Raw genomic sequence first — 26,198 nt, 5'->3', positions numbered from 1 at the left:
ATTGTTAGACATAGAACTATACCCTATATTTCATAAAATAGATATCTATGGATATTTATTCTAAATTGAATTTTATGTGTGTATCAACTGGAGAATTTGTGAAGATCAAAACTTAGTTTCTTTCCAAGAGATGCCCTTACAAGTGTCGACTGTGAAATGTTTCCCATGTTTTTGTATTATTTGTATGCTACCTTGAGTTTTTGCAAGACATAATTTAACTGAAAAAAAATGAAAAAATTAAATATGGAGTTTTGCAAGTAAGCAGTGTCCACTTCCTGTGGGCTCTGTTGGATTGAATATGTATAATCCTAGGATAAATATTTGAAAAGGTTTCTGAAAAATATCTTTGGTTCTTCGGTACTTCCACACTCAGTGCTCAAACAGGCTCTTTCAAAGCAAGTTAGCATCATTAAAGTTACTACCCTCAGCTCAGGTATATTAATTAATAGATCTTAGGCGGTGCACAAGAGTTCTCCAATTTAATCCAATACAAAAACAGAATAGCTCAGGTCACCTTCCACTAGTATCTCCTTCTGTCTATCTACAAGTTCTTACAAGTACTTCTTCCAAGTACTTTTAGTACTATATGGAGGCTCAGATCCATTCTTGTTAGTATTAGATTAGGGTGAGACATCAAGGAAACAATCCTAATTCCTTGAGAAGACAGACACCTGGTACCCTACTACCCACTCTACCTGAGGTCTAAATTGCTCTCTAGTGATCCTTCTTTATTTCCATTGGTGCCAAAGGCAACCTAAAACATTGCTTCTTTAGGGTTTATTTTTACTGTATTTGTATCATATTTAAAGCTTGCTTCTATGATGTGGCATAGATAGCAAATCTAAATCACCATTCTATATATTGTTTTTATACTCAGAAGAAAGTATTAAACATGAAGTAGAAAATATAATAAAATATAATAAAATATTGTAGTAAATACTTAGTCTCTTCCAATTTGGTAAACACATTTAGTTTAGAAAGATGTATTTTGGCCTAAAAAGCTGTAAATGGTTAGGTTATTAAAGTTAACTGAACATAATTCCATAACTTAGGGAAAAGAAAAAAATATATATTAGGGTAGGTCAAAAATGAAAGGAACTCTTTTGGCTTTTGTGTCTGTCTTCATGGTTCTCAACACTACTTGATTATATAGCATTACTTCATCTTTTGTTAAGGATGTGCTGCAATGAATTGAAGATAGGAGCATGAAAAAAATGTACATGGAAGAAAATAAGTCTTAAGCAGATACAGATAAGCAGATCCAGCCAGATACAGAATGTGATAGTGGTTTTATGTATGCAGTGTGCAAAAAGCAGAGTTGAGGCAAAGCCCCAGAATGCTAGAATGGCTAGAAGTGACAAACTGGATTAACTTTTATTGGTATGAGAAACAAAAAAAAAAAAAAAAAAGAAGGGAGGGCAAGGGATTTTCTTTTTCCAAAATATTTTACATCTCCAATACCATATAATTTTAGAAGAGTTTAAGACCTTTTAAAAGTCATGACTTTGTCAGGCACTATGAAGCAACAAAACCTCATTTTGCCCATGTTTTTCCAGACAGAGCCTGACCAGATTGTTTCCAAAGGAGAAGCTTCTGAGCATTAGGAAGCTTCCCTTAGCTGATATTGCTGTCCCGCCCAAAATCCGACATGGCAGCACATGGGTTTCTGTTCAGTAGGGGCTGTTCCCCTTTTGCTGATCCAAAGGAACAAGAGTGCCTTTCCAAAGGAAAGGAGCCCTCCTATAGTGTTTTCTTGTAATCTCTCCATGATTTGCCATTAGGTATTTCCAGGTGCTTTTTCTGGAATTACCATGCTACCGTTTGTTTTTGTTGTTGTTGTTTGGTTGGTTGGTTGGTTGGTTTTGGTGTTTTTTTTGTTTGTTTGTTTGTTTGTTTTTTATTATGTAGTTACACAGTAATTATCATTTACTATGCTAGTAAAATGTGCTTAGGCATTTGTGACCTGTGCTAACACAATTCTTCCATTTTTTTCTTCTTAATTTAAAATCTATAATTAATAAAAATATTAAAACAGGGATAGTTTACACAGTGGTTAGAGAAAGTATCTATCATGTTATCAGAATGGCTTCAGATGTCATATGATCCAATTTCAGCCAAAATCCAACCCAGCATCTGATTTTGGTAGTTTAATTATGAATTCACAAACACTTGAAGACATAGTAATATTGCAGTAATAACTGTTTGCAGCTGGACACACAGTGAAATGGAATTTAATGATGTACATTGAATAGTTCTTATCTGCCCCCTCATTTTATGGTAGATACCAGTCTTTGTGGCCATAAGACTGAACCAACAGAATTAGACAACAGTTTGGAAAACATAACCCCTAAGTATTTTCACATCTATATATACACATAGGTATATATATACCAATACCTATATATACCTAAAACTATATATATATAAGTGTATATATATACCTCTTCATAGGCATATATATATATACATAGGTATATATATATTTCATATATATGTATATATATTTAAAGTGAACACTTAAATATCGTGTCTTTTTTGTGTTCTCTTTTGTTTAGACTTTGTATTGATTATGATCATATGATCATTGGAGATGGATGTTTCAGAACAGAACCATAGTGTTAGCACAACAACATATGTCCTCACTTTTAACTCTGCAGGGAGGATCCATCACCCCTACTATTAAATATCTAAATGTAGGCATTCCCATTCTGACCTGGAAAGGATCTTTCCACATCAGGCTCCTCTTCAGAGTCAGCAGAGAGAAATACACACTTTTAGGCCACTTTTAGACATCTACCATAGGATGAAGTAAATCACATGCTGACAGTGCAGCTATATACTGATACGACAGAGAAAGATAAAATTAGTAGGTCAGGTATAAACATAAAAAATATTGATGTCCTAAGTTCAGTCAGATGAATCCTACCACGTGTCACAAGCTTTCTTCTAGTTTTTACACCTACTTTTTTTTTTTTTTTTTTTTTCGCAACAAAATTCTTTGTTGGGAACAATCAAAGTTTTATTATATATGGAAGAATTTCAACTATCAAAAGATTGTTGGAGAATGTCGTAATATTTACATAAATACATTGCCCAAGTAAGTATATATTTAAGGATCTGCACATTCCCAGAGTGCAAGTCAGTGATTTTTTATTTGGTATGTACCCAACAGTACTCATGCGATTATAAACACAGGCAGGCATATTAGTACATCACTGAGTTTTTGAGCAGTAATTGAACATCTGGCTAATCTCCTGCACATCCCTTATATGCATGGATTAAAATTGGCTTTGTTACCTTGGTATCAAAGTGGTTTGGAGTGTGCTCCTTCAGTTCAAAGTGTTTTGGTTTTAATGAAGAAAGGACTCTCAATACACTCCTTACGAATGGTTTTTGTTTTGAAAATGTACACTTAGAGTGCTGTGCTCATTAAAATAAAATTACTTTGAAGTGAAGTTGTGCATTCCCAGCCACTGAGATGCAAGGAAAGGTTAGAAGGTTTAAAAGCAGAGGAAGCTGATCTGCACAACATATCTTTGGGAAAAGTAATTCTTCTGTCTATTGTGGAACAAATATGCAAGAGGGAGTACGTCACTTGCTGCCTGGCTATGTGAAGAGACTTGCACTGGTACATTTGTGGGACAGGAATGGTGGGTTATCTCAAGGGAAGGTCAGTGTAGTGTGAACTTCTGCTCAAATGGTAAAAGGAGACAAAGAACTGCAATAAGAGGAAGGGCATACGAACATGGGCAAAAGAAACATTAAAGGCGAAAAAAGAGCATCTGCTTTATAAGAATAAGAAAGAAGGGACTTTCCAAATGGTTTGCCATGTAAAGGATATGAATTCTCTTTCCAATTTCCTTGTTTGTGTTTCTGCCACAATTTCTGCTAGGAGATCTTTATGTGGATAAAGAAGTAAACCCCCTAAACTGGAAGCATGGCCAAGTAACCCTTCCATACTCATTCATGAAAGCTCTTAATACAGTCAAAGAAAGTAATCCCCAGAGCTCCTTGGCCAAATTGCGAATGTGGGACTTCAGGAAGAACTTATTGTTACAGCTGAGAAAATAAAGTGGTACATTAAAAATAGTGAAGGGCAAAGAAATATATATATATATATATATATAGACAGGAGAGTAAAGAAAGACAGATGTTCAAAAACAGGGAGAAAAAAAGAGGGTAGAAATGGAGAAGAAGCAAATTCTAAATAACAAAAGAACAGAAAGGAGAGAAGAAATATGCAGTTAAAATAGCCAATCTTGTCAATAAAGTACCAGAGCATCAGGCAGAACAAAAGCAAAATGGTGTGAAGTCATTTTGATTTATGATATGAGAAGTTAAAAAGAAATAAATTTTAAAAGAGAGAGAGAGAACAAAAATAGAAAGACAAACACCACAAAAATTTCCTCTTTATCATGTTTCCACATATTATTTTTTTCAGGCATTCTCTGTCTCAGATTTCTTTCCCTTCCATTCTTTTTTATTTCAAGAACTGTCGAGACAGTTCTTGCCAATTTTGTGACTCTCAGTGAAATGAAACCTAGACCTATAACAGCCCACTCTTTCTTTTGGTGGTATGAGTAGGTCTTAAGTTCCTCTGACTTCAGAAAATGTTGCAGCATATTCTTAGGCTGCTCTACTGGAATGGAGGTAGAATAAGGCAGAGTTAATTCTAGAAACTGAAGATGTGAAGAACAGAAATTTATTTAGCATTAGAGAGTGTAGTGCACATTTTATTTTTTATATCACAAACAGCTATCTTAACTACAAATAACCCTTAGGAAACATATTTTCAATTGCTTGTCCATGTAAGAAATGCTACATTTGCCCCCAAAACCTTCAGAAACACAAAACAAGTATTTTTGGTCCATTGAGTTATGGACCATTGAGTTATAACCTGCATAACATATGCAGGTTATATATATATATAAAATGAGCAGTAAACTAGAAAAAAATGCTGGAACAGTTTTAAAATGGGATCCCTGAAGTTATGGTTGTTCTGTGTTGAAGTGCTAAATTTGCTAGCAGATTTTCAGGTCTTAAAATTCCCATGTTAAAATGGTAATCCACTTTTTTGTTAAAATATACTGCCTTATGTCCAGCTCATTTTATAAACTAATAGGCAATGTAATCTTCTATTCAGAAACCAAGTTTTTTTTTGTTTTTTTTTTTTTCAGTTATATACATACAAAAGACATTTTAAATCAAAACTGTCTACTCACATTCCACTTTCATATCTCTGAGGGCCAAAAGAGATTCTCCTTTAATTTTGCTCAGGGAAAAAATCCTCCCCAGGCTAAGATCTTGTATGTCAAATCTAATCTCAGAGTGAATTATAAACTGCTGATAATAAAGCTTTATATTAATGGAAACATGGTTATAGCCCTCACTATAATGTGGTATCTCTGGTTTCAATTATACTTCGCACAATGTAATATATCTTCAGGAGTATCTCATGTAATTAATCAGGTAGTGGCATAATGCAGACTAGAATAAGGAGAGAACCAGGCATTTGTCGTTTTACAGAGATGGAGAGGGATTTTATTAGTCATTTAGTGAGAGCAGCTCCTTCCTAGTGCCAGCAGATTAGTGCATGCTGCTGTATGAAAATTATTCTTCAGTGTTCTATTTTTGTCCCCCAGTGAGCAGAGTTTAAAGTTGCTCTGGAATTACACAGAAAAACTATACGTGATTAGCACGAAGTAAAATTGATTTTAAATAAATTACTACAGTAGACCTCGTTTCAAAGAGTTTTGCTTTGGTCCTGGCATGAAGGGCTCCAGAGCTTGAGATATATATATATATATAAATTTACTATTTATTTATTTATTTATTTATTTATTTATTTTGCTGTAATATGTATTTTATCAATCAAGATTAAAGAGTTGTAGAAATTAGAAATGGAAAAGATCATCTCCTTTCAGGTCATCTCCTCTATCAATGCAAGAACATTTTCTACAGTGTATTTCTGTAATACACAGTCCAACCTCACTTTCCAGACTGCAGTGAAGGGGTCTCTCCCTTCAGCAACTCATTTTGCAGTCACAAAAACTTTCCTTTTTACTGACAGCATTAAAAAAAAAAAAAAAAAAAAAAGTAATAGTTACAAATGTTTATATTTTTGTCACACCAGCTCTATTTAGCAGTGTTTGTATCCTTGTAAGCTTTTCAAGCAGGCTTCTGTTTGCTTCTTCCAGAGCCAATGTTTAAACAAACTGTATGACTTTTTTATTCTTTCCTCTTGACCCAGTGTATTAACCCTATAAAAGGAATTTTTGTTGCTCTACTCTGAAATTTTCCCAGCATACATGCATGGTGGGCACAATGGGCACAAACTGGAACACAGGAGGTTCCCTCTGAATACTGATGTGCTGTGCAGGTGACTGAGCACTGCCAGAGAAGTTGTGGAATCTCCCTACTTAGAGATCCGCAAAAGCTGCTTGAACATGGTTCTGGGCTCTGGGTGTTCCTTCTTGAGCAGGGGGATTGGACCAGAAGACCTCCAGAGGTCCCTGACAACCTTAACCATTCTGTGATTGTGTGATGATTTTGCTTCTGACAATTCAGAGCATTAGTGAAGATATCTCATTGGAGTTGTTCAGGAAGGGCTGTATATTGGAGTTGTTCAGGAAGTTCTATATACATCTCCGCCTGCTCAAATGGACACTGGACTGTTTTTTTTTGTTGTTGTTGTTGTTGTTTTTTGTTTGTTTGTTTGTTTGTTTTTGTTTGTTTTTATAGCATTTTGAACTGTGCTTGGATATCCAGTTTAGTTCTTACCCATACCCCTGAATTTCAGAATTATCCCATATAACTCCCTACTGCTGAATAATTGCATGTAGCTTCAGCTTTTTAGGCAGTCTTCTTATTAGTTACCCTTTGCAGTTCTCCAGCATTAAAGCTCTTCAGTTTGGAAAACAGATGACTGTGTAGTGAATAGGGAACAATTTAGGAAACAATTATTCATATTTCCTATAATTTAAAAAAGGAGCATCAAATGAAATGGCAAAGAGATAAACAACATGATTTTCTTTGTCACATTATGCATATTTAAATTGTGGAATTCACTACCTTACCATATTTTGGATGTTAAAATTATAAATGAGTATAAAACATGATTAGACTAATGGAATAGTATAAAAAAAAAAAAAAAAAAAAAAAAACTGTCATAACACTCAACAGAGTGAGTTCCTCCCAGGGATTAATTTACAGATTAATTTACAGTTGAAGAACTAGGGAACTAGGGAGTGGATTGCAACAGAAATATCACTGCTTACATACACTGTCCTGTAACATTCCTTAAACATCACTGCATAACCTGGTCAAATACAAAAGCTGAGATGAACCATTGATATTACCCTTTGTGGTCATTTGTTAGTTAGTACCAACTTCCAGTCTAATTTTTATGTTGGTTAAAATCTTTCTCAATTTTACAGTTGGGTAAAACAGTCTTTTGAAAATAAACATACTGGTGTGACCAGTTCAGCAGCTCATTTGTCCCAAGAGATTTTTTTCCTTATTCTATTTCATTCAGCTTCTACCTTCCATTAATTTAAATTGCAGAACGAGCTAGATGGTTGACTAGATTTCTAAAACCATTTTATAGGTACATTTGGGAAACCCTATTTTTCTCAGCCAAAGAGCCAAACCAATAAAACTTTGTTTAAGAAATATACATATATGTGTGTGTGTGTATATATATATATACCATCACAATTAATAGCATAGTTAAATATGTTGCAGACTGTTAGATGTGTTATTTTATCATGTAAAAAGTGATAAAGCTGTCCAGCTGCAAAACCTAATAATCTGGCCACAAATATTTGCACTGTCATCAAACAGACTTAAGGCAAAATACAACGGTGTCAATTTTCTAAATCACAGTATCTAGCAAACTGCATAATTCATTTCTAATTTTCCATGTTTTAATTTAGGATTTTTAGGATTAGGATTAGGATTAGGAATTTAGGATTAATTTAGGATTCTCAGTCAGGCAGTTCAATGATACCAAGTCTATCACTGAACTTTAGCTTAAATAATGGCTTTTTCAAGCATTATGCAAATCTGCACCTGTAAACTTCACCTTATCATCTTCTGTATGCATTTCTTCTTTTGAAATCACTGAGCCTTTACTGTGGAATATGTACTCTAATTACACCTTAAAAATAGATCCTTCCTCATTAGAGATACACAGATTTCTTCAGGTGTTGATTTACTGTGAAATGATGAAGGCCTATATCAAAGGTACATGTACTTGTACCTTGGTCCTCTTAATATGAGTGAGATGTAGATACCCAGGTACCTTCAAGAATTCGGGCATAAGCTCCTCATATTTTTTCTACCTCCAAAACCATTGCTGTTTCCAAGTTTTCACGTTATTTATGTTTGCAGAATTTTTTAATTTGTTTTTAAACACTGTCTTTAAATTATGTTAGGTGAAAGCAGTACTTACTAATTAAGGATAGCTCCTCCAAAATTTGCTTTTTTTTTTTTTTTAACTTTTTTTATAGTGTTTGTTTGTTTGTTTTGTTCTTGTGCCTCACAGGTCTTTAGACATCAGCGTGTCTAAACTCTGTAGGGAGTGCTACATTTGTCTTTTTCATATTATTATAGATTGGAGCAGATCAAAATTTTACAACAAATCGTAGATGATATCACAAAGTGATATGGGAGATCAAATATTTTCTGCTTTCTGCAGCTTTAGGACTTGAAATTGTTTCTTTCAATTGCAAGAAAACAAAAACACTTACTAAACCCTTCATGTATGTTAAGCAAGATAAAAGCCAAGTTTAATGAAGTCAGTAACATTATTATTATTTACTCAGTTGATTTGATTTCTATCTCACTGCAAAAATTAAGTGCATTTTGAAAAGGTTTGATTACCATGACTTAAAGCCATCCTATTCCACTACAAAGAAATTAGGGTTAAATTGTACCAGCAAGCCCTTTGTTTTCTTGAGGTATTTTTCCCTTCCTTTAACTCTCCTTCCTGAAGGAGAATGTATCTTTTCTTTCCATTTACATGCTCTTTTTTTCAGCTCCTCCAATCACTGCTTTCCATATCTCTTTAGTCTATTGCAAGCCATTCATTTTCCAACCTTATTGGAAGAAGAAAAAAACATATTTTTAATCTCTTCTTTATAGTATTACTATTTTTATCTGATCTAATTGGACTTCATAATTGGTTTCTTTCAGAATCTGTAAAAAATTATGTGCTAAATTATTTCTGTTATGTCTAAAGAATCATATTCTGTAGTATTGTATACAATTGATTACTTCAATAGTAAATAATTATTTCTTTTTACGGGATGCTTTGAATCAGATATACCATAAATGTAAAACAAAATCATTGCTTTCTTCGTCCAGATTGTCATTGCAAACAAACAAGCTGAAGCCTCTATGGAAAGTATAGATGGCTTGAGCTTGATTTTGCTATCAGTTACCCAATTGAAATCAATGGAGTTGTACCAATGTAAACCTGATAAAGGAAAGAACCAATTTCTATATATTTATACAAGCCTAAAACATGGATACATATAGATATCAATTTAAGAAAATAAGGATTATGATAATTTAAAAACACCACAGAGAGCATAGAAATAAATATATTTTATCTACAAATAACATATGAAACATCCCAGTGAAATGCAATCTGGTTTATTTCAGTGAAAGGAATACAGTACTGGTCTAATAAACTGTATATAAATTCATTCATTAGTCTTAAATTGTCATAATAAAATCTACAGACTCTCACAGAATGCCTAACATATATCTGATAGAAAAACAAGAATGTTATTTAGACTCATTAATGTGATTTGATGAATAGTCCCCTTGTTAATACAACTTTTTTTCTTTCTTTTTTACTGCTTAATAGAGAAGAAAATCACGTTATTCGGACCTTGACTTTGAAGTAAGTTTCACTGAATTACTCCTGATTATTGCAAGTATTTTCCTAAAAGCAAATATGAAGTGTTTTAGCAGATTTTAGCTTTCTGACATAGTAGATTTCATAGGATTTTTCAGTCAGTACTGGACAGAACAAGAGAAATTCATGAAAACTACTTTGGTGCAACTTGTTTGTAAAATATTCTGAGATCAAACTATCATATTGTAATATTAATCATCATGGTTTCAGATTTTAAATTCTCTGCCTCTTCATTTTCATCCTTTTTTTTTTTTTGTCTATTTATCTGCTAAAAAAGTGTGACACTTCTGTAGCACATGCCACATTGTCGCAGAAGCTTACTTTGAGAAATTCTCGGTCGTTTTTTCTATCATTTTCTTCAATACTTATTTATTGGCATATGAGTTTCACATCCAAATAGTCATTATAAACGTGTCAAATTTTGAATGATGATGTGCTGCAGTTGTCAAAGCTTATGGATCACATGCTGTATAAAAAATCGAGTGTATGTAAGGTTCCTTAGGTTGGATGACCATAATTTCAGACTAAGAGCCCGTTGAAGGAGTAGGTTTGTTTGACTTAGTTAATGAATGTTGTATTCTATCTCAGTCACTATGATGAAATCTTTTAGAGTTTTGTTTATTTGATGTTTTTTTCTACTCTCTACCAGAAACAATATAGCAGTAATTTTTCAAGAGCATTTTAATAATTTATCTATTTTTATTTTTGCATAGTCTGTCTGTACATGTTATAGCTTGATATAATTCATTATCTGTGTCTCTAGAGAAGTTGAACAATCATAATGTTTGCATGGAACCTACAGACATGGGACTAAACTTTAGCTTCCAGTGATCATTACATATCAACAATAACTTTAATACTTCACCCTCCTTCTTTCCATGTTCAAACAAAAGCATTCTTTATTATATGGGCTGTAAACACATACACTTTCAGATTTCAAATGCTAGTCCATAGAGAAGCGAGACATGGAACTAGCAAAATGCAGCCAGAGAGTGATCATAGAAGCCTTGCAATGAGAGGTTTGCTTTGGTGACCTGCTTTTGCTGAAATGCTAAGCTTCCGTGTCTGATTGTGTTTTGTTGATAGTTTAATATCATGCTTTGATATCCTCTGTCATCTTCTCCCAGAGGTTATAGTTACCTTAGGTACTCATGTAATCTCTCAGATACAGCACCAGACAAAGATTCACGCAGTAAGTTTAAAGAAAATATTTTAGGATTAGTATGTAGAAAATAACAACATGAATCAACAACAAAATTCTGATGAGCAAGTGAGCCTAAAATTAAATGTAAGCAATATGAACATTTTTTAGAATGATCTTCACTATTTTAGTCTGCACCAACCTTCTTTCTTCCAACAGTTCCTGAAGTATCCTTAAGGAACTAGAATGATCGAGGTACCGTTCACAATAGGCAATGTGGTTGTAGACTTCTTATTTTGGAGACCAAGAGAATTTAGTAGCATCCAAAGAGAATATTCCATGCTAGATAATGCCATTGAATATAGTCTTGGACATATTCATCTTACTGCTGTAGAGTTGCAGTTTGATAGCAATATATATATATATACTTACCCCTCACCTTAATATAGACATTTTGAAGTAAAACCAAACCAAGCCTATTTTGGCTTCAGGAAAAAATTTTAAAAAAAAATTAAAAAAAATAAAATCCTGAGGGTCACAGAGGAAACCCAAAGCTAGATGCAAACAGGCAGACCAAGTCTGTATTCAATGCCATAAAATAGTCTCCATCCCTGTTATCTCCATTATATATAGATACAGGTATAGTTTTGTAAACCTTCATAGCAAACAGTAAATAAAAGTCCTATATAACGCTACCTGCTGGGTAGTGTTATAGATAACATGTCCCCAGACAAAGGAATGAAAGGAAGAAAGAAAAAGATGATATCCAAACTGGCCAACCATTATCACAGATCTGCTGCTGCTTAGAATGAAGGCTTCCAAGAACTAGACCAGCTGTAACTTGTTTTTCCTTTTTAACCAGTTTGCCATTGCATCCTTAAATCATCCCTTCATGTAGAAGACAGACTATAATACAGTGTGTTTAGTCTATCGGCAGAGAGTAATACTGCTTAATAATAGTTGAATACTAGAATTTGCAAAATGGACTATATGAATTTTGAATTTAAAATGAGCATGCAACATCTTTTCAGCTGTTTCCTTGCTGTTCCCAAAGATTAGTTTAGTCACATTTTTGTATACTTCAGTATCCAAAACATGACCAAAATCCTGGTCTGGGAGTTTTGGATCCTTGCTGTGCTGCTAGCTGTGGTAATGCTAGCTAAGTGTTCACCAAGCACAATCATTATGTTCTGAATTTCCCTAAAACTGGACTGGTAGTTTTTATCATGAAGGCACAGCACTAATACTTAGCTGTCAGATCAAATAAAAGTCATTCTAATTATGTTGAGCAGAAATACAGATGCTGTGGAAATTCCCAGGAGGTCTTTATAATAGGTGTGCTCTGTCACTTACAAAAACATTCAGAAGAGTTAAACACTATTATTGACATGCTTTTTAAGATACAAGACCACAATTACCTTTAAATTCTACAAGAAGATCTGATTCCTCCATTTCCCCACCCATCCACTTCAGTCTTCCCTTTATACAATTTTATCCACTTACAATAAACAACTTTTATGCCAAATAATTCAGAAAAGTGCTTTATTACCCTGCTCTCCAGGATTCAGGTCATCTCTGGCTCTTTCTGAGCTCCATTAGGGAGACCAAAGATACAGAAAAGTGGGAATACCAGAATGTCTTTTTTTTCCACAGAGCAGCAGAATCCCACCAGAAATAATGTTGAATTGATATTTGATTGCTGGAACTGCATTCTTTCAGAATTTTATCCACAATAGCCATTCATTATAACAATATTACAAACTCACCCAAAAATTTAGAATCTTTCTCTTACTAATCTGAAGACATCTCTACAAGACAAAGGCAAAAAAAAAAAAAAATCATGCCTGCAGGGAAAAATCCTTTCCCATTCCTAAGTCTGGCAACAGATCAGACCTGTAACATCTTGAAAACACAGCATGCTTCCATTGTAGGGCTGGGAAGGCATTTCCCCATCTGTTCTTTTCACCTAGCTATTTCATGCAAAACTTGAGCATTTTTACCTGTAACAATGCAGAAAATCTCCAAGGCAAATTGAATGACATTATTATTATTGTTATTATTCATAAGATTGGCCATGAATCTTTATCAGAATATTTGTCCTTGAGCTAGAGTTCAGCTGAAATCTTATCATAAATATGAAAAAAATGAACTGGGTATAGAATTATGTCTGAAGTCCTTCTCATTTTGATCATATCCACCCACAGTGCTCTTCTGAGGGTAGGTGCTGAGTGTAAGGCTTGGCCTTTTCAAAATTCAACCTTGATGTTATTTGTGAGTGGAGTAGAAATGTGAAAGGGGTACCAGTTCAACCTGTCCTGCTTTAGGGGTGAGGGGGACACAAGGGTTACAGTGCCTGGTTGACAGCCAGCTGAATATGAGCCAGCCACATGCCCTGGTAGCCAAGAAGGCCAATGGCATCTTGGCTTGTGTCAGAAATTGTGCGTCCAGCAGGACTAAGGAAGCGATGATCCGTCTGTACTTGGCACTGATAAGACCACGCCTCAAATAGTGTGTTCAGTTTTGGGCCCCTCACTATAAGATGAATACTGAGTTGCTCAGGTGTGTGCAGAGAAGAGAATGAAGCTAGAAAAGGGATATATGAGGAGTGGCTGAGGGAACTGAGGCTGTTTGGCCTGGAGAACAGGAGGCTCAAGGGAGATCTCATTGCTGTCTACAGCTACCTGAAAGAAGCTTGCACTGAGGAAGGTGTTGGTCTCTTTTTCGGGTGGCAAGTGATTAAACACAAAGAAATGGTTTGAAGTTGCACCACAGGAGGTTTAGATCAGATATCAGGAATAATGTATTCACAGAAAAGGTGGTTAGGTATTGGAACAGGCTGCCCAGAGAGGTGGTAGAGTCTCCTTCCCTGTAGGTATTTCAGAGATGTGTGGATGTGATGCTTAGGTATGTGATTTAGCAGTGGACTTGTAGTGTTAAGTGGATGGTTGGATTTGATCATCTTGAAGGTCTTTTCGAAACTAAATGATTCTATGATTCTGAGGTGAGTAAGTCTTTAGACTGGTGGCTAACTCAGTTATTTCTGGTATGGGATGCAGTATGACTGGGCAAATCCACAACTGTACCTAAAGGAGGTGTACTTTCTAAAGGCAGCATCAGAGACTCCTCTTTCATCCTGTTCAGGTCCTTATGCTACTGCAATCATCCTAGTATATATTGGTCAAGATTTTCAGCTCTGTGTTGTATTCTAAGACTGATAAAACTGTGTTTTCTACATTGGCAATTTAATAGAGAAAACAGATTAAACCCCCACAAATACTTTATGGGTTATTTTCTCATAAAAGAGAGTTATCCAACAGAGCACATTTTCTAGAGAACAGATAAGATGCTGAATTCTAAGAAGGAATAAAATAATTTTAAAAGGCTAGAAATGGAGAGCTAATGTTGGAAGTTTAAGTTTCTGTACCTCGCTGACAGTTCAGATCGTTCTTTCTAAGCGGTGAGGAGGATAGGGTTGTCAGTGGGTAGAAATTATGGAATGGAAGAGAGGCAAACACAAAGCAACTAAAAGATCCATATGTACATGTGCATACAAGTTACTCTGCTATTAAGAATAAAATTTAAAGCCTTTTCTCTGGCAGACTTCCCACTGCAAGCGTTTAATTTCTCCTCCCACCTGCTTCTCCTCAGGAATAATGTAATGAACTGAGTAAGACATTTGCATTATTCATATTTGCTATTTAACTAAATTCTTGGGTACACGATTCAGAAAACTATCAGAAAGTAGCATTCTCTGTATTTCTAGCCTTCTATTAAAAAGTTTCCAGCTGGAGACATTTGTTTCACAGTCATATGCTATTTTCTGCATTTAGAGCCAGTTTTTCTAATACATCAAATCTGTTTTATTCCCTGCAGCATGTCTCCTTACTTCATCCAATAATAATCTTTGAGGCAGAACCTTTCTTTTTAAAATTCTATGTATATGAAATTTGTTAAATATTCCTGTCTGCCATAACAGTAACAGCTTAAAAGAATCCCTAGGAAGTCACTTAAGTGAAACTTCCCTAATAAATTTAGATCAGCTATCTCTAGTTAAATTATGTTTTGCAAGGAGTTCCTCATGGAATCCTGCAAAATTGTTTCCCTTTTCACCCCACAACTCATGTTAAGTTAATAGGTCTTTAATTGCTTGCTATAGCTCATGTCTCTTTTGCGAATAATGTTGCCAATTTCCTGTTCTCAGAAATGAAACCAGTTCTCAATCTATGGTGTGGCTATATTAAGGTTAATATGGTCATTACAGCATAGCGGTAGGAATGCATGGCCAAGAGAGCAGCCACATTTCATGAAATTTATAAATACCAAATGCAAATGAAAGATAAACAAGTGAAAATTGGAAGTGGTAAAATATTATTTGAAGGTCAGCCACTGCAGCTCCATTTTTAAAGATATTAACTCAGATTTGGTGAAAGTGTTACTTGCTGGGGAGGGTCGCACTCAGGCACTGCATATATAAGTTTGTGGGGCTTGTCATGTACACTGCCAGGGAAAATCAGGCTTGACAATTAATGGACATATGTAGAGGCTGGTGACCTGCACCGTTTCTGTGAACGTTACTGGCTGGTGACCTGCCCTGTTTCTATGAACATTACTGGCTGCTGCCCTGGCTGCAACTCAAGTTCAAGCAGCTACAGAAGCTTAAGAAAAGCCAAGCTGGGCCCATCTGCTGTTGGACCGAGGTGAAGCATCCTCAGCCCTTCCTGTCTCCTGTCCACCTACAGTACTGAACCACAAGATTGGCCAAACAGTTAGCAGCCTTTGGCTTTGCTCTGGAGGCTGGTCTGAATCCATACCTGATAGTGAACTTACTTGGAAACAACACAGATGGTATGCATGACAGTATAGGCCTGAAAATAGGTTTCACTCTTTGTGTAGCTGCCAATGCAGATACATGGCCTGAGGGCTCCTCCAACTGTGGGGTCTGTTTGGGGTCTCCACCTCTTACACAGAAGTGCCATATAATTAGATTTTGTGGAAGAATGCCATGTGCATTGGCTAGAGGGGGGGTAGTTTTCAATTGCTCTGTCCATAAAATAGCAAAGCCATTAAAGATGAGAAATTGTGCACATTATCTTACCATGTATTCCATTTCAACTGCATTTTGTGATTATCTGAATGACAAGATGTCTGATTAAAAAGACAACATTTTGGCCTTTTTCCTTTTGGTCCTGGAATCCTGAGTTTGGTGTTCCCATAAAAATTATTCTTAAAAAGTGCTGATACAAGCTGTTGTTGCATTCCTCTAGAAATTAAAATGCTAGTATCCAAGTTGAAAACAAAAATTCTAGAAAATATTCTTAATGTGCAAAAGATAAAGTTCCTTCTGAGAAACTGCCAAAGTTCCTTCTGAGAAACTGACATTGCTTTCAAGATTCTTTCAGGCTAGCACAAAAAGTGTGTTCCTTGATTTCAGCAGTTCAATAGATGTGGGGTTAAAAAAGTCCTTTGCTTACAGGAAGTGCGTTAAACAGAGCAGAGAGAAGACAGTGCAATTCACTTCCATTGATCAAGTCTATAGGGAAAAGATGGCCCTGCCAAATTCAATTTACTTTATTATGCTGGGGGAAATAATGGTTCTCTTAAAAAAAGCCCAGATTCAATTATAAATAAAAGCAATTATGTTTTTTTTTTTTTGTTCTTTTTTTTTTTTTTTTTTTTTTTTTTGCAGAAGGTCATGCATACAAGAAAAAGACACATGGAATTGTTTCAAGAGTTAAATCAGAAATTCCAGACACTGGACAGATTTCGGGATGTACCAAAATCAGGCAGCATGGTAAGTTTTCCTTCTTGGCTATTTAAAATATGTTGGATCCCTAACAATAAAAATGAAATTGGAGTTCTTTGAATTCAGTGTTATTTCCTGAGACCTCATTTTGTGCTGCTTTTACATAGCCTCAGAAATGAGAACAAAAGACATTTTCAATAATCTAACCTATGATGGGATTCATCAGATTGTACAACTAGACAATAACTAAATCACTGATATAGTTGTAGATGACAATTAATTGAATTATAGGGAATACATTTAAAATATATATGTGTCTACTAAGTCTAAAGGACTATATAGAGAAAGCATCTCACTAATAAAATTTAGCCAACAGGGCTTTTCCTCTAGCTAGGCAAACAGATATTAAATTAGTTACTGCAAATAAGTCCAACTAAATTTACCTATACATAAGAGGGTCCAGAAGCCACACAGGGTCTCTGTAATCTTCTGTCTTTTCCATAATAGGCTTATAAATATTTAGCATTGGTAAAGCAAAAATTAAATCATCTTGAATTGACACTGCTATAATCATAATTCAAATTTATAAACACACACTCTTACACACATAACACCCTGACTACATCTGATAATGAGAGCAAGGAAATAGTTGATTCTGCCTAATTAAAACAGCTAATTTAGTGTGACATATTTGTTAGCAGTAATATTATGATTAGTAATAATTTTCTATATAACTTTATAATCTGAAAATTGCATATTAATTGAAACTGAGCTAGAATCATATTATTATACAGCATTTTATGAAGAGTTGATCTCAGACATGAAGTATAAAGTAGATGTGAGGTCAATGGGTTTACATCATTCTAATCCAACAGAAATTTGGCCCAGATTCTTTCAGGAATCTTTATCTGCGATATATGTTATTTTGCACCCAATTCTCACCCACTCCTCCATTTGATATTTGCTGTCACATGAAGTTTGCATTCACCCCCTATTTGAAATTTGCTGTCCATGTAAGGCTTGAATTCATTCAAAATCTCAAAGGGGTTTTCTGTGGATGAGCTGCATTGACTGCTCATGTCAGTGCAAAATTCTTGAAGTGTCTGCTAATAAAAGCTGCCTAGAGGAATGGTCTATCTGTAATGCAGTCAGAGAATGATCCAGGTACCTACAAGTCAGCATCTCAGGCTATTTTACATAGCCTCAGGTATATTAATCTACAGCAGAGTATATGCAGTGATGACATAGGACACACACCTCTCTTGAAAGATAGTGTGAGATCCAACAGGATATCCAAAGGCACCTAAAATGGTGTGAAAATGTTAGGTTTAGGCAACTAACAGCAGAAATCACTAATGAACTTGATCTCACTCCATAACGACTTTTACCCTGTAAAACTTCACATTCCAAAAGAATTCAAGGACAGTAGAAAATAAGACGCTTTCAGCTTGCTAATCCTAATATACCTGAGCTGTGAATCAAGGTGGCTATCACATTCTTGACGAGCAGGATTCTTCTGTTCTGTCATGTGTCTGCCCCAATTCTATACTGAGATGGCAATCTCTGTTTCAAAACACTCCATATTTTAGACAGCAAGCTCTCCTTTATTAACTTCACTTCTCTTTTTGCACTTTTCAGCACAACCACAGCTACAATGCTGGCTGTTGTTACTGGATCATTTGGCCATTCCTCACTTAGATTGTTTCTTGCGAAACACAGGGCTTAGCTGGCAGCTCAGGTGAGGAGACTGCCAAAGAGTTGACTGCTCGCAGCGAAAGACAGTCACAACAGCGCTGAGCGCGTGCCAGCCTAGCTCCCTGCAAAGCCATTTCCTCTCCCTGACTCCTGCATCTCATGAGAGCACATTAGTGAGCAGCCTTATAAACAGAAAACACATTATTTCATCCTCATTTTTATTGTTCTTTCTTCTCTGCTTTTCAGGAGAACTCAGCGCAGAACAAGGCTCCATGGGACAGTTTCAAAACCACAGGCGAATATCAACACTATACAACGATAAACGTATTAGACACAGAGGCAAAAGATGCTTTAGAACTAAGACCAGCAGAATGGGAGAAATGTCTGAACTTGCCTTTAGATGTGCAAGAAGGTGACTTTCAAACAGAAGTTTAACAAAAAGAAAAACAAACTGAACAAGAGAAAAACAAACAAAAATAATTAATTGCACTGACAATAAAGAGACTTTGGGAATCCTGACACTCCTGTCTGAACATTGTGACTACTTTATGTCAGGCTCTTCCTGTGCCAAATGTCAGTGTTGTTTTTTTTCATACAGTTTATTCCCACTAGTATGGCTAGTGGAGAACCAGGTGTACAATTCTTACCATCGTGTGTTGTAAGTACCCGTGGAATGGATTTGTAAGGTAATCTTTATAGATAAACCTCAAGCAACGATTCATGTTGTAACAGCTTCATTTGGTTTAGTTTTCAAAAAACTTCACCATGAAGCACAATGTATATATTTATGCAGTTTTTAAAGTTTATAACAGTCTGTTTGGCCATTACTACACTTTTTACTTTATAATATAAAAGCAAAGTTTTTGTCATTAAATGAATGTCTGTTGAGCTACATTCTTCATTGCTTTAAATGCAATAAAGTAATAATCTCACTTTTATATGAATAATATATTTCACATCTTTATTATTGCAGTTTTCTCTGGAAAGCTCAGAGTAGCTTTCTCTGCTGCAGCTGTGTATAAAATATTTAAAATGTTGTATGGTGTAAATAAACCTTTGTCTACATATCAGTTTCTTAGTGCATTTTATTCTGTATATGTTGATCTTAAATTTGCATATTTATAAAGTTTTCTTTAATAACACACATACTGAATATGTATTTGGAGTTTTCATAGTATATTGTTCTAACTCCTGCAAGGAGTTTCTCAAGTGTATTAGTAGGTTTGTATAGCCATTCTGCATTTTCTTAGGATAACTTTTGTGACAATGTACCATATAAATTGGACTTGTCAGAATACTATCACAATTGTTCTATTTTATAACTATTTTTTCTTGTTGCAGAAAGACAACTAATGGAAAATAAGGACAGCACCCCAAGAAAATGTTGATTTAGAATCATTAAATTTTGTGCATGTTCTTGTTGCTGTATAACAACAAGACTTTAAAGATAAAAAAATTGAAGTATTTTTGACAAAAATGAATGGAGTCTGTTTCATATTATAAATCAAGAGCACAGCATGAATTATGTTGCAAATACAAGTTAATTAGGAATAGAAAGAAAGACTAAATCCCCTTTTCCATGCTTAGAACTGAAAGCAAATCTTTGAAACCTCTCCTAATCTACAACATAGCTGGGGGAGGGAGATGGCATCTCAAACCTCTAGGTGCTAAATTTGTAGAAATTTTGTTTACTGAAAGTATTTTAGTTCGTGCTGTACTGAACTGAATGTGCCACAGCCTACTAGCTGGAGAGCTCTTCTGAGAGGAAGAAAGCATGCTCACTGGTCTGTTTAGCAAGGAGACTAAAATACAGACTTGTTAGAGAGAACTTTACCCAGAGCTTTGACAGATGGAGGTCATCATCCATCAGTTAAGAGGAAAGCAGCAGATCATCTTTGGGAAAGCATTCCAGTCACTGAACACTAAAAGAAAGGAGGTGTTTTCTCCAGGCCATAGTAAGGTGCTTAATTCATGAGAAGAAGCCTGACTTTGCCTATTCCATATGAGCATCTCAAGCAAAGTGCAGACTTAATCTAAGACTTCAACATCTAAATTTTTGCATGAATACAAAATAACTAGCCCCCAGCCTAGTACCAAGTCCTCTACCTACCCAATTTATATGCCCATGGGTTAGACATTGTAGTAATCAATTCTGCAATACATCAGTCAATCAGAATTGTCTGTCTATGAAGAAGCTGATGCAGCCTATGGGCACCATGCTGCTGAGAGATGATATTGCAACAAAAACAATAACTGAGATAATTTATATAACCTTTAGACCAGCAAACTCTTGTTCCAATAGCAGTCTAGTTACAGCAGCAGAAAGCTTAGGGTAGGTTGCAAACTTACCCAGGAAACATGACAAATCAGTCTATACTCAACACTCTGCTGACCCAATTGTGCTGTTATTAATAACCTAGCTGATTCAGGTTTAACATTAGCCTGAGTATTTATGTACCACACAGAAGTCACAGATGTGCTTTCAGCATATCAGCAGCAGTTCCGCGCCTCTTTATTCACTCTTTATTCAGATCTTAAGATGCAGTGGCCAGAAAGTCCTAGGGATTTTTATTTTCCTATATATTTGTTATTCAGAAATATTAAGAACATGCTGAAACCCACTGTATTTACCTACTGATTTTATTGCTTCATTCAAAGCAGAGTTTGTCTTCCACAGGCAAGCTGCCAGACATACTTATGGCTTGCTTCTCATTGTCTCTGGAATGGTGCGAGTCAGGCTGAGCCCAGCACAGAGAGTACAAACCTGTATGCACCAGCTACACAGCTGTAGTTATGTAGCTACATAGCATAGTGTTGTTAGAGCACTGATGAGATATTTGGCGTTATACTACATCCACATAAAAATGTAGAAAGTCAGAATTCTCTATATTACAGTGGATGCAGAGATGATGGGGGACTCCGCGTTTTCCTGCCAGGGTAGGCTGGTACCATTCACAGTGCCCAGTCCTATCTCAGCTGGCCTCTAGTTGCAGTTCCTGCAAGGTTCAGGGGTATGAAGGCTCAGCTACCCAATGTTACTGCAACTGGAACAAGACTATATCAAAGAAATTGAACTCAGCCTAGAGTTTACCTTGGTTCAATTTAAAATACGTATTCCCTGGAAGTATGTAGAAAAAAAAAAAAATTTTTTTTTTTTTTTTTTTTTTTTTGAGGAAAGGCCTCATTTTCTCAATAGTTTAAATACACTTTAGTAACCATGTAAGACCATATGTAGTTCCTCTGTCTCTGTCCTCCTCCTACACATAAATTGGGAAGGATATTTTTCTGGCAAGTCAATGCTCAGCAAAATATGGACTTCTTCCCTGGAGTTTTTTAGTACAAGGAAGCAGTGCACACAGGAATTTCTAGCTGAGCAGCCATAGATCAGTCATAGTTCAAGATACCCACAACTTCAGAGCCAAGGCTGTGTAAAGGAGTTTTGTGTTGCTGGCATAAAAGTGCTAACAAAGTTATTTGCTGCATGGATCCTTGCCAAAGTGATGTTATTTAACCCAGAATTTTCTGGGGAGATAAACTAGTCATTACTGAACTTCAGCTCATACTCTGCAACACCTCTTGGAGGGAAGAAGGAAAGAGAGACTAAATGCTGTGACAAGGGAGGAGAGGTAGAATAGCAGTGCTGCCATACACCTTTGGAGTGCTATGGGCTGAATATTGCTGTGATTTTAACAACTCCTTATGCTGAAGATTTAGGAAAAAGCTGTAAAAAAAGGCACAAACAGGCAAGAGGGGTTTCCATTTCATTTACTACTGGGTCTGAATTTCTTTATAGTCAGTGAAACAGCGTGCTTCTCTGAGAAATGGGACATTGACACTCCTCCTATAAGAGCATAAGCCATAAAACACCTTACAATGTCTTACACTGCATTCAGCTGGGGTAGTTTCGTTAAAAAAACAAACAAGCAAACAGAAAACCCCAAACCCTCAGCTGTGAAGGTAAAATGTGCTCTGATATTTTGGTTTGTCTCCATTTCCCATAGTTGCTAAGCAATGCTGTACTTAGGGACCAGATTTAACAAAAGGTCTACTTCCCGCGTGTAAGCAGGCATCCATCTGTCACAGCATCAGCAGTGTGCTTTCCATTGGGTTATGCAAAAGTATATGGAAATCTCTGTTAACAATCAGCAGATGGAGACACTGTGTATAGATAGGAGACTTTCAGTTCTTCAGGCACTAGCTCAAAGCTATACTTTCTCTCTGATTCCGGATAAGACATAAGAACCAGTTTGCGTGGCAAATGTTAGCTTTCTCTCTCCAAAAGCATTATACAGCTCTCCTGTGTGGTTAAGCACACTCATGTGCTGTTAGTAAACAGAGCAATATTCAGTTGAATATGTGTTTGAGGAGCTGTGCCTGGTGTCAAAGTGCAGATGGTGCAAAGAGGATTTGTTTCAAGACAGGTCTTATCCAGTGCAATGTTGTACATCTTTCTTTGCAAGGAAAACAACAGAGGCCTCATTAAGAATCAGCAAAAATCAACTGCTGAGAAAACAGGCATGACTACTAACCCTAGCATTCCCACTGAAATATTCTGTCTGTTAATTACAATTGCAATATAAAGAAAGAGCCATTTATCTGGTTTGGACAAAGCTGTCTCTTGGATGCATTGGATCATCCAGTGGCAATGAGAAACTCAGACTAAGTATGTGCTACTGTAGTACTTATCTTGATCATTCTGAACTCATTTACACCTCATTGTTTCTGATAAGGAAGAGTTAATAGCTTTTACCAATTCAACATCCTCCCTTTACTATATGGACTTCTGCTACAGGCTTCACAAGTTACCTCTTTTTCAGGGTTATGACCCCTAGTTCAGTCAGTACTCTCATGGAGCTTCTCACTGATTTCTATCATCCTAGTCTCCTTCTCCAGGTGTGCTGAAGTTCTTAAATAATTCTCAGTAAATCCTGAGCTCATTCGAGTATCCTGTTTGATCCCTGCTGAAAAAGGAAAAACTCAGACAGAAAGATTCTAAGTTGCCTTTTCATTCAATAGGAAAATAAATAAATAAATACACAATAATAAATAAAATATTAAAATAAATAAATAAAGACAGAAATACCTGAATATTTTAGCTTTTTTTTTTTTTTTTTTTTTTTTTTTTTTTTAAATCTAGCTACTATTTAAAGGAAAATGCATGACCATTTCTTTCAGCAAGAAATGGGCATCAGGCAGCTTCTCCTAAGTAATTATCCTAACCTGTGGATTTTAGAAGCTTATTTTCTGCTGCTGCTTCTCTCTGGTCCTGTGAATGTAGAACCTTTGTTTCTTAAGTAGTGCTGCTTCAGCAAGACTCACAGAGTTACCTACAGCCTGCTGGCTGAGTTTTAGTCAGAAAGTGAAGAAGAACTATGTGAATCCTTACAGATGGCATTGTAATTGTTTCATATGTTCTGAAAAAGTGCTGAATTCTGAGCTTTTTCACAGTTTTTGTATCACCCCTTCCTCCAGCTGTGTGTTCAAAGAGCGATGTCCTTTCAGTTGCTGACTCTCTTTTTCAAAACTTACAATGGTCTCTTCAGACACAAAAAGGGTTATGAACTGCTGTTCATGACTGTTCATCTCTGTGGCTGAGAGCTGAACAGCTACACCTCAAGAGATCTGGAATTTAAGAAATGGATCTCAGAGATGCCTACTTCTTTGCATGCATTTTATATGAAGATAATGTGCCTTTTTCGAGCTTAGGAAACAAGCACATAAATCTTATGTGATGTAATGCTGACCATCTAAAAAGTCTGTGTCCCTTTGTGGATCAAGTCTTTAGGAGTTTAAATAGCTCCAAAAATCTGTTTCTCTGGATCCAGTTTTAAAAACAGCTACAAGTTAGTATTTTTTCCCATCATTAATTCAATGATTTATCACAATATGTTCCTGGGCTGTTAACTCAGGAAACTGCAAAAGGTGATGCCTAAAGGACCTTGTGGTATAAAAAATAAATTAGAAATGATTAGTATGTTCAATTTCTTATTTGGTGTCTTCTTGGACCTAACTACTTTGTTTCCTGCTCTTCTCAAGAACAACATTTTAGGAAAAATATTTTTAGAGCTCTGTTTTTAGTAATTACATTTTTAAATCAAGCAAGAGAGAGCTATGGCTTCTAAAGACAGATAGGCAGAATCCATTCTATTCAATTTAGAAGTCTACCTAAAACATGGTCTTGCCAATATTTCAAGCAATGGATTCTGGCAGGGCAATCTAATTCTGCCCATCATAGCTGCCTAGGTTCTTTCTATAAAGTAAAGAAAAAGTGAGGAACCTGTGAAGTCCAGCTGGATTCATCCAGCTCTCTACATTTAGCACTAACATCTTTGCATCGATTGCACAGAGAATTTAAAAGCCTCCTGAGGCCAGTGAAATTATTCTAAATTAGGCACCAGATTTAGCTAGATTTAGTCATCAGCTTGTGAACTAACATCTAAACTCCTATTATAATCAGTGGAGAACAGGTCAATACAGTCAATGGAATGTAAAGACCACTACAGCTTACCTGTTACTAGAGGTGGGATTCGTTTACTTTGAGATGCCGTAAGGCATTTGAAATATTTGCACGGGGATTGCAGATATGAAAGATAATTTAAGGGGGACCTGCATGCTTCTGGTCCAAGGAGAACCCTACACTGCATCTGGTACTAGGCTTTCACATTAGGATAGGTGAATGCAGCTCCAAAAGATTTTCTGACTTGCTTCAGGATATCTAGCCTCCATCTTCCACTCTAGAGTTGCATTGTGTTATAGGTCTAATGACACATTTGCCAACTTCATATAAATGTCATAGGTACTCTTACTATCACACATAGACCGATTACTCAGAATCCACTTTGCCTGCCCTTCTTCAGAACATTTACATCTGTTCATGTACAGGTCTCATTTTCTATATAATATTTCTATATATATCATTTTAACGGTTAGACCTCCACATCCTTGTCCTAGTTTCAGTTAGGATAGAATTCATGCGGATTATCTGGGTTCTCATCCTCCTGAGAGGTAAAGATGCGGACCCAAACAGCCTGAGATGTCAAGTATCAGTAAAATTGGAAAAAACACATGCTGGAAGATCATACACTAGTCAGACAGGCATGCAGGAGTCATGGAGCCTGGAAATTGACATTGTTATGCTTGGAGCTAGTATTGTATTTCAGCCACAACTGTAGATATAGAATATTCTTGACATAGTAACCTGGCATGTAGTCTTACCTTCTCATTCAAAGAGCTTCTCCTAACTATTAGGCAATGGTCAAGTTATACCTTTTTTGTTTCCCTCTGACCCTTTGACATGTATTTCTGAGTACACTAAGACCAAACTTGAATAGAGAGGATAAGTAATATTGCCGGTGATACTCTCTGTTCCCTTAACTTTCAGCCTTTTCCTGAAATATAGATGGTGATGGTTCAAATCTTGATCAGATTAGTAGGATGGGGAAGCTCTCCAGTTTCCTCATGATTATCTGTTCAGCACATAATTATGCAAAGAAGGAAAGACATTCACACCCTCAGAGCAGAAAGTCAGCAGTATTCTGTGGGTAGACTCAAGCCAGTCTAAGAATACTATTTTTGTCACAAAAACTTTAGAATAGTGCCAAATGTGCCCTTAAATTAATCTGGTCTTGGGATACCACAAAAAAAAAAAAAAAAAAAAATCAACTCTTAAGGCAGATCACACAGAAATAGCAAAG

General features: G+C 35.9%; 1 protein-coding gene across 1 annotated transcript in view; it reads left to right on the top strand.

The window, feature by feature from the left end:
• Positions 1–18,939, top strand: part of ADGRB3 (adhesion G protein-coupled receptor B3) — a gene marked incomplete at both ends in the record, with an annotated part of 465,234 nt that extends 446,295 nt beyond the window's left edge. Inside the window, 3 exon segments of the mRNA XM_084283871.1 lie at positions 9,875–9,910; positions 16,753–16,857; positions 18,751–18,939. Coding sequence (XP_084139997.1) covers positions 9,875–9,910; positions 16,753–16,857; positions 18,751–18,939 — 330 coding nt within the window.
• Positions 18,940–26,198: the final 7,259 nt, after the last annotated feature.

Source organism: Netta rufina, assembly GCF_964035555.1.
Source record: "Netta rufina genome assembly, chromosome: 3".
Taxonomy (NCBI): Eukaryota; Metazoa; Chordata; class Aves; order Anseriformes; family Anatidae; genus Netta; species Netta rufina.
The sequence above is the reverse complement of the archived record's forward strand: the minus strand, read 5'-3'. Positions and strand labels throughout refer to the sequence as shown.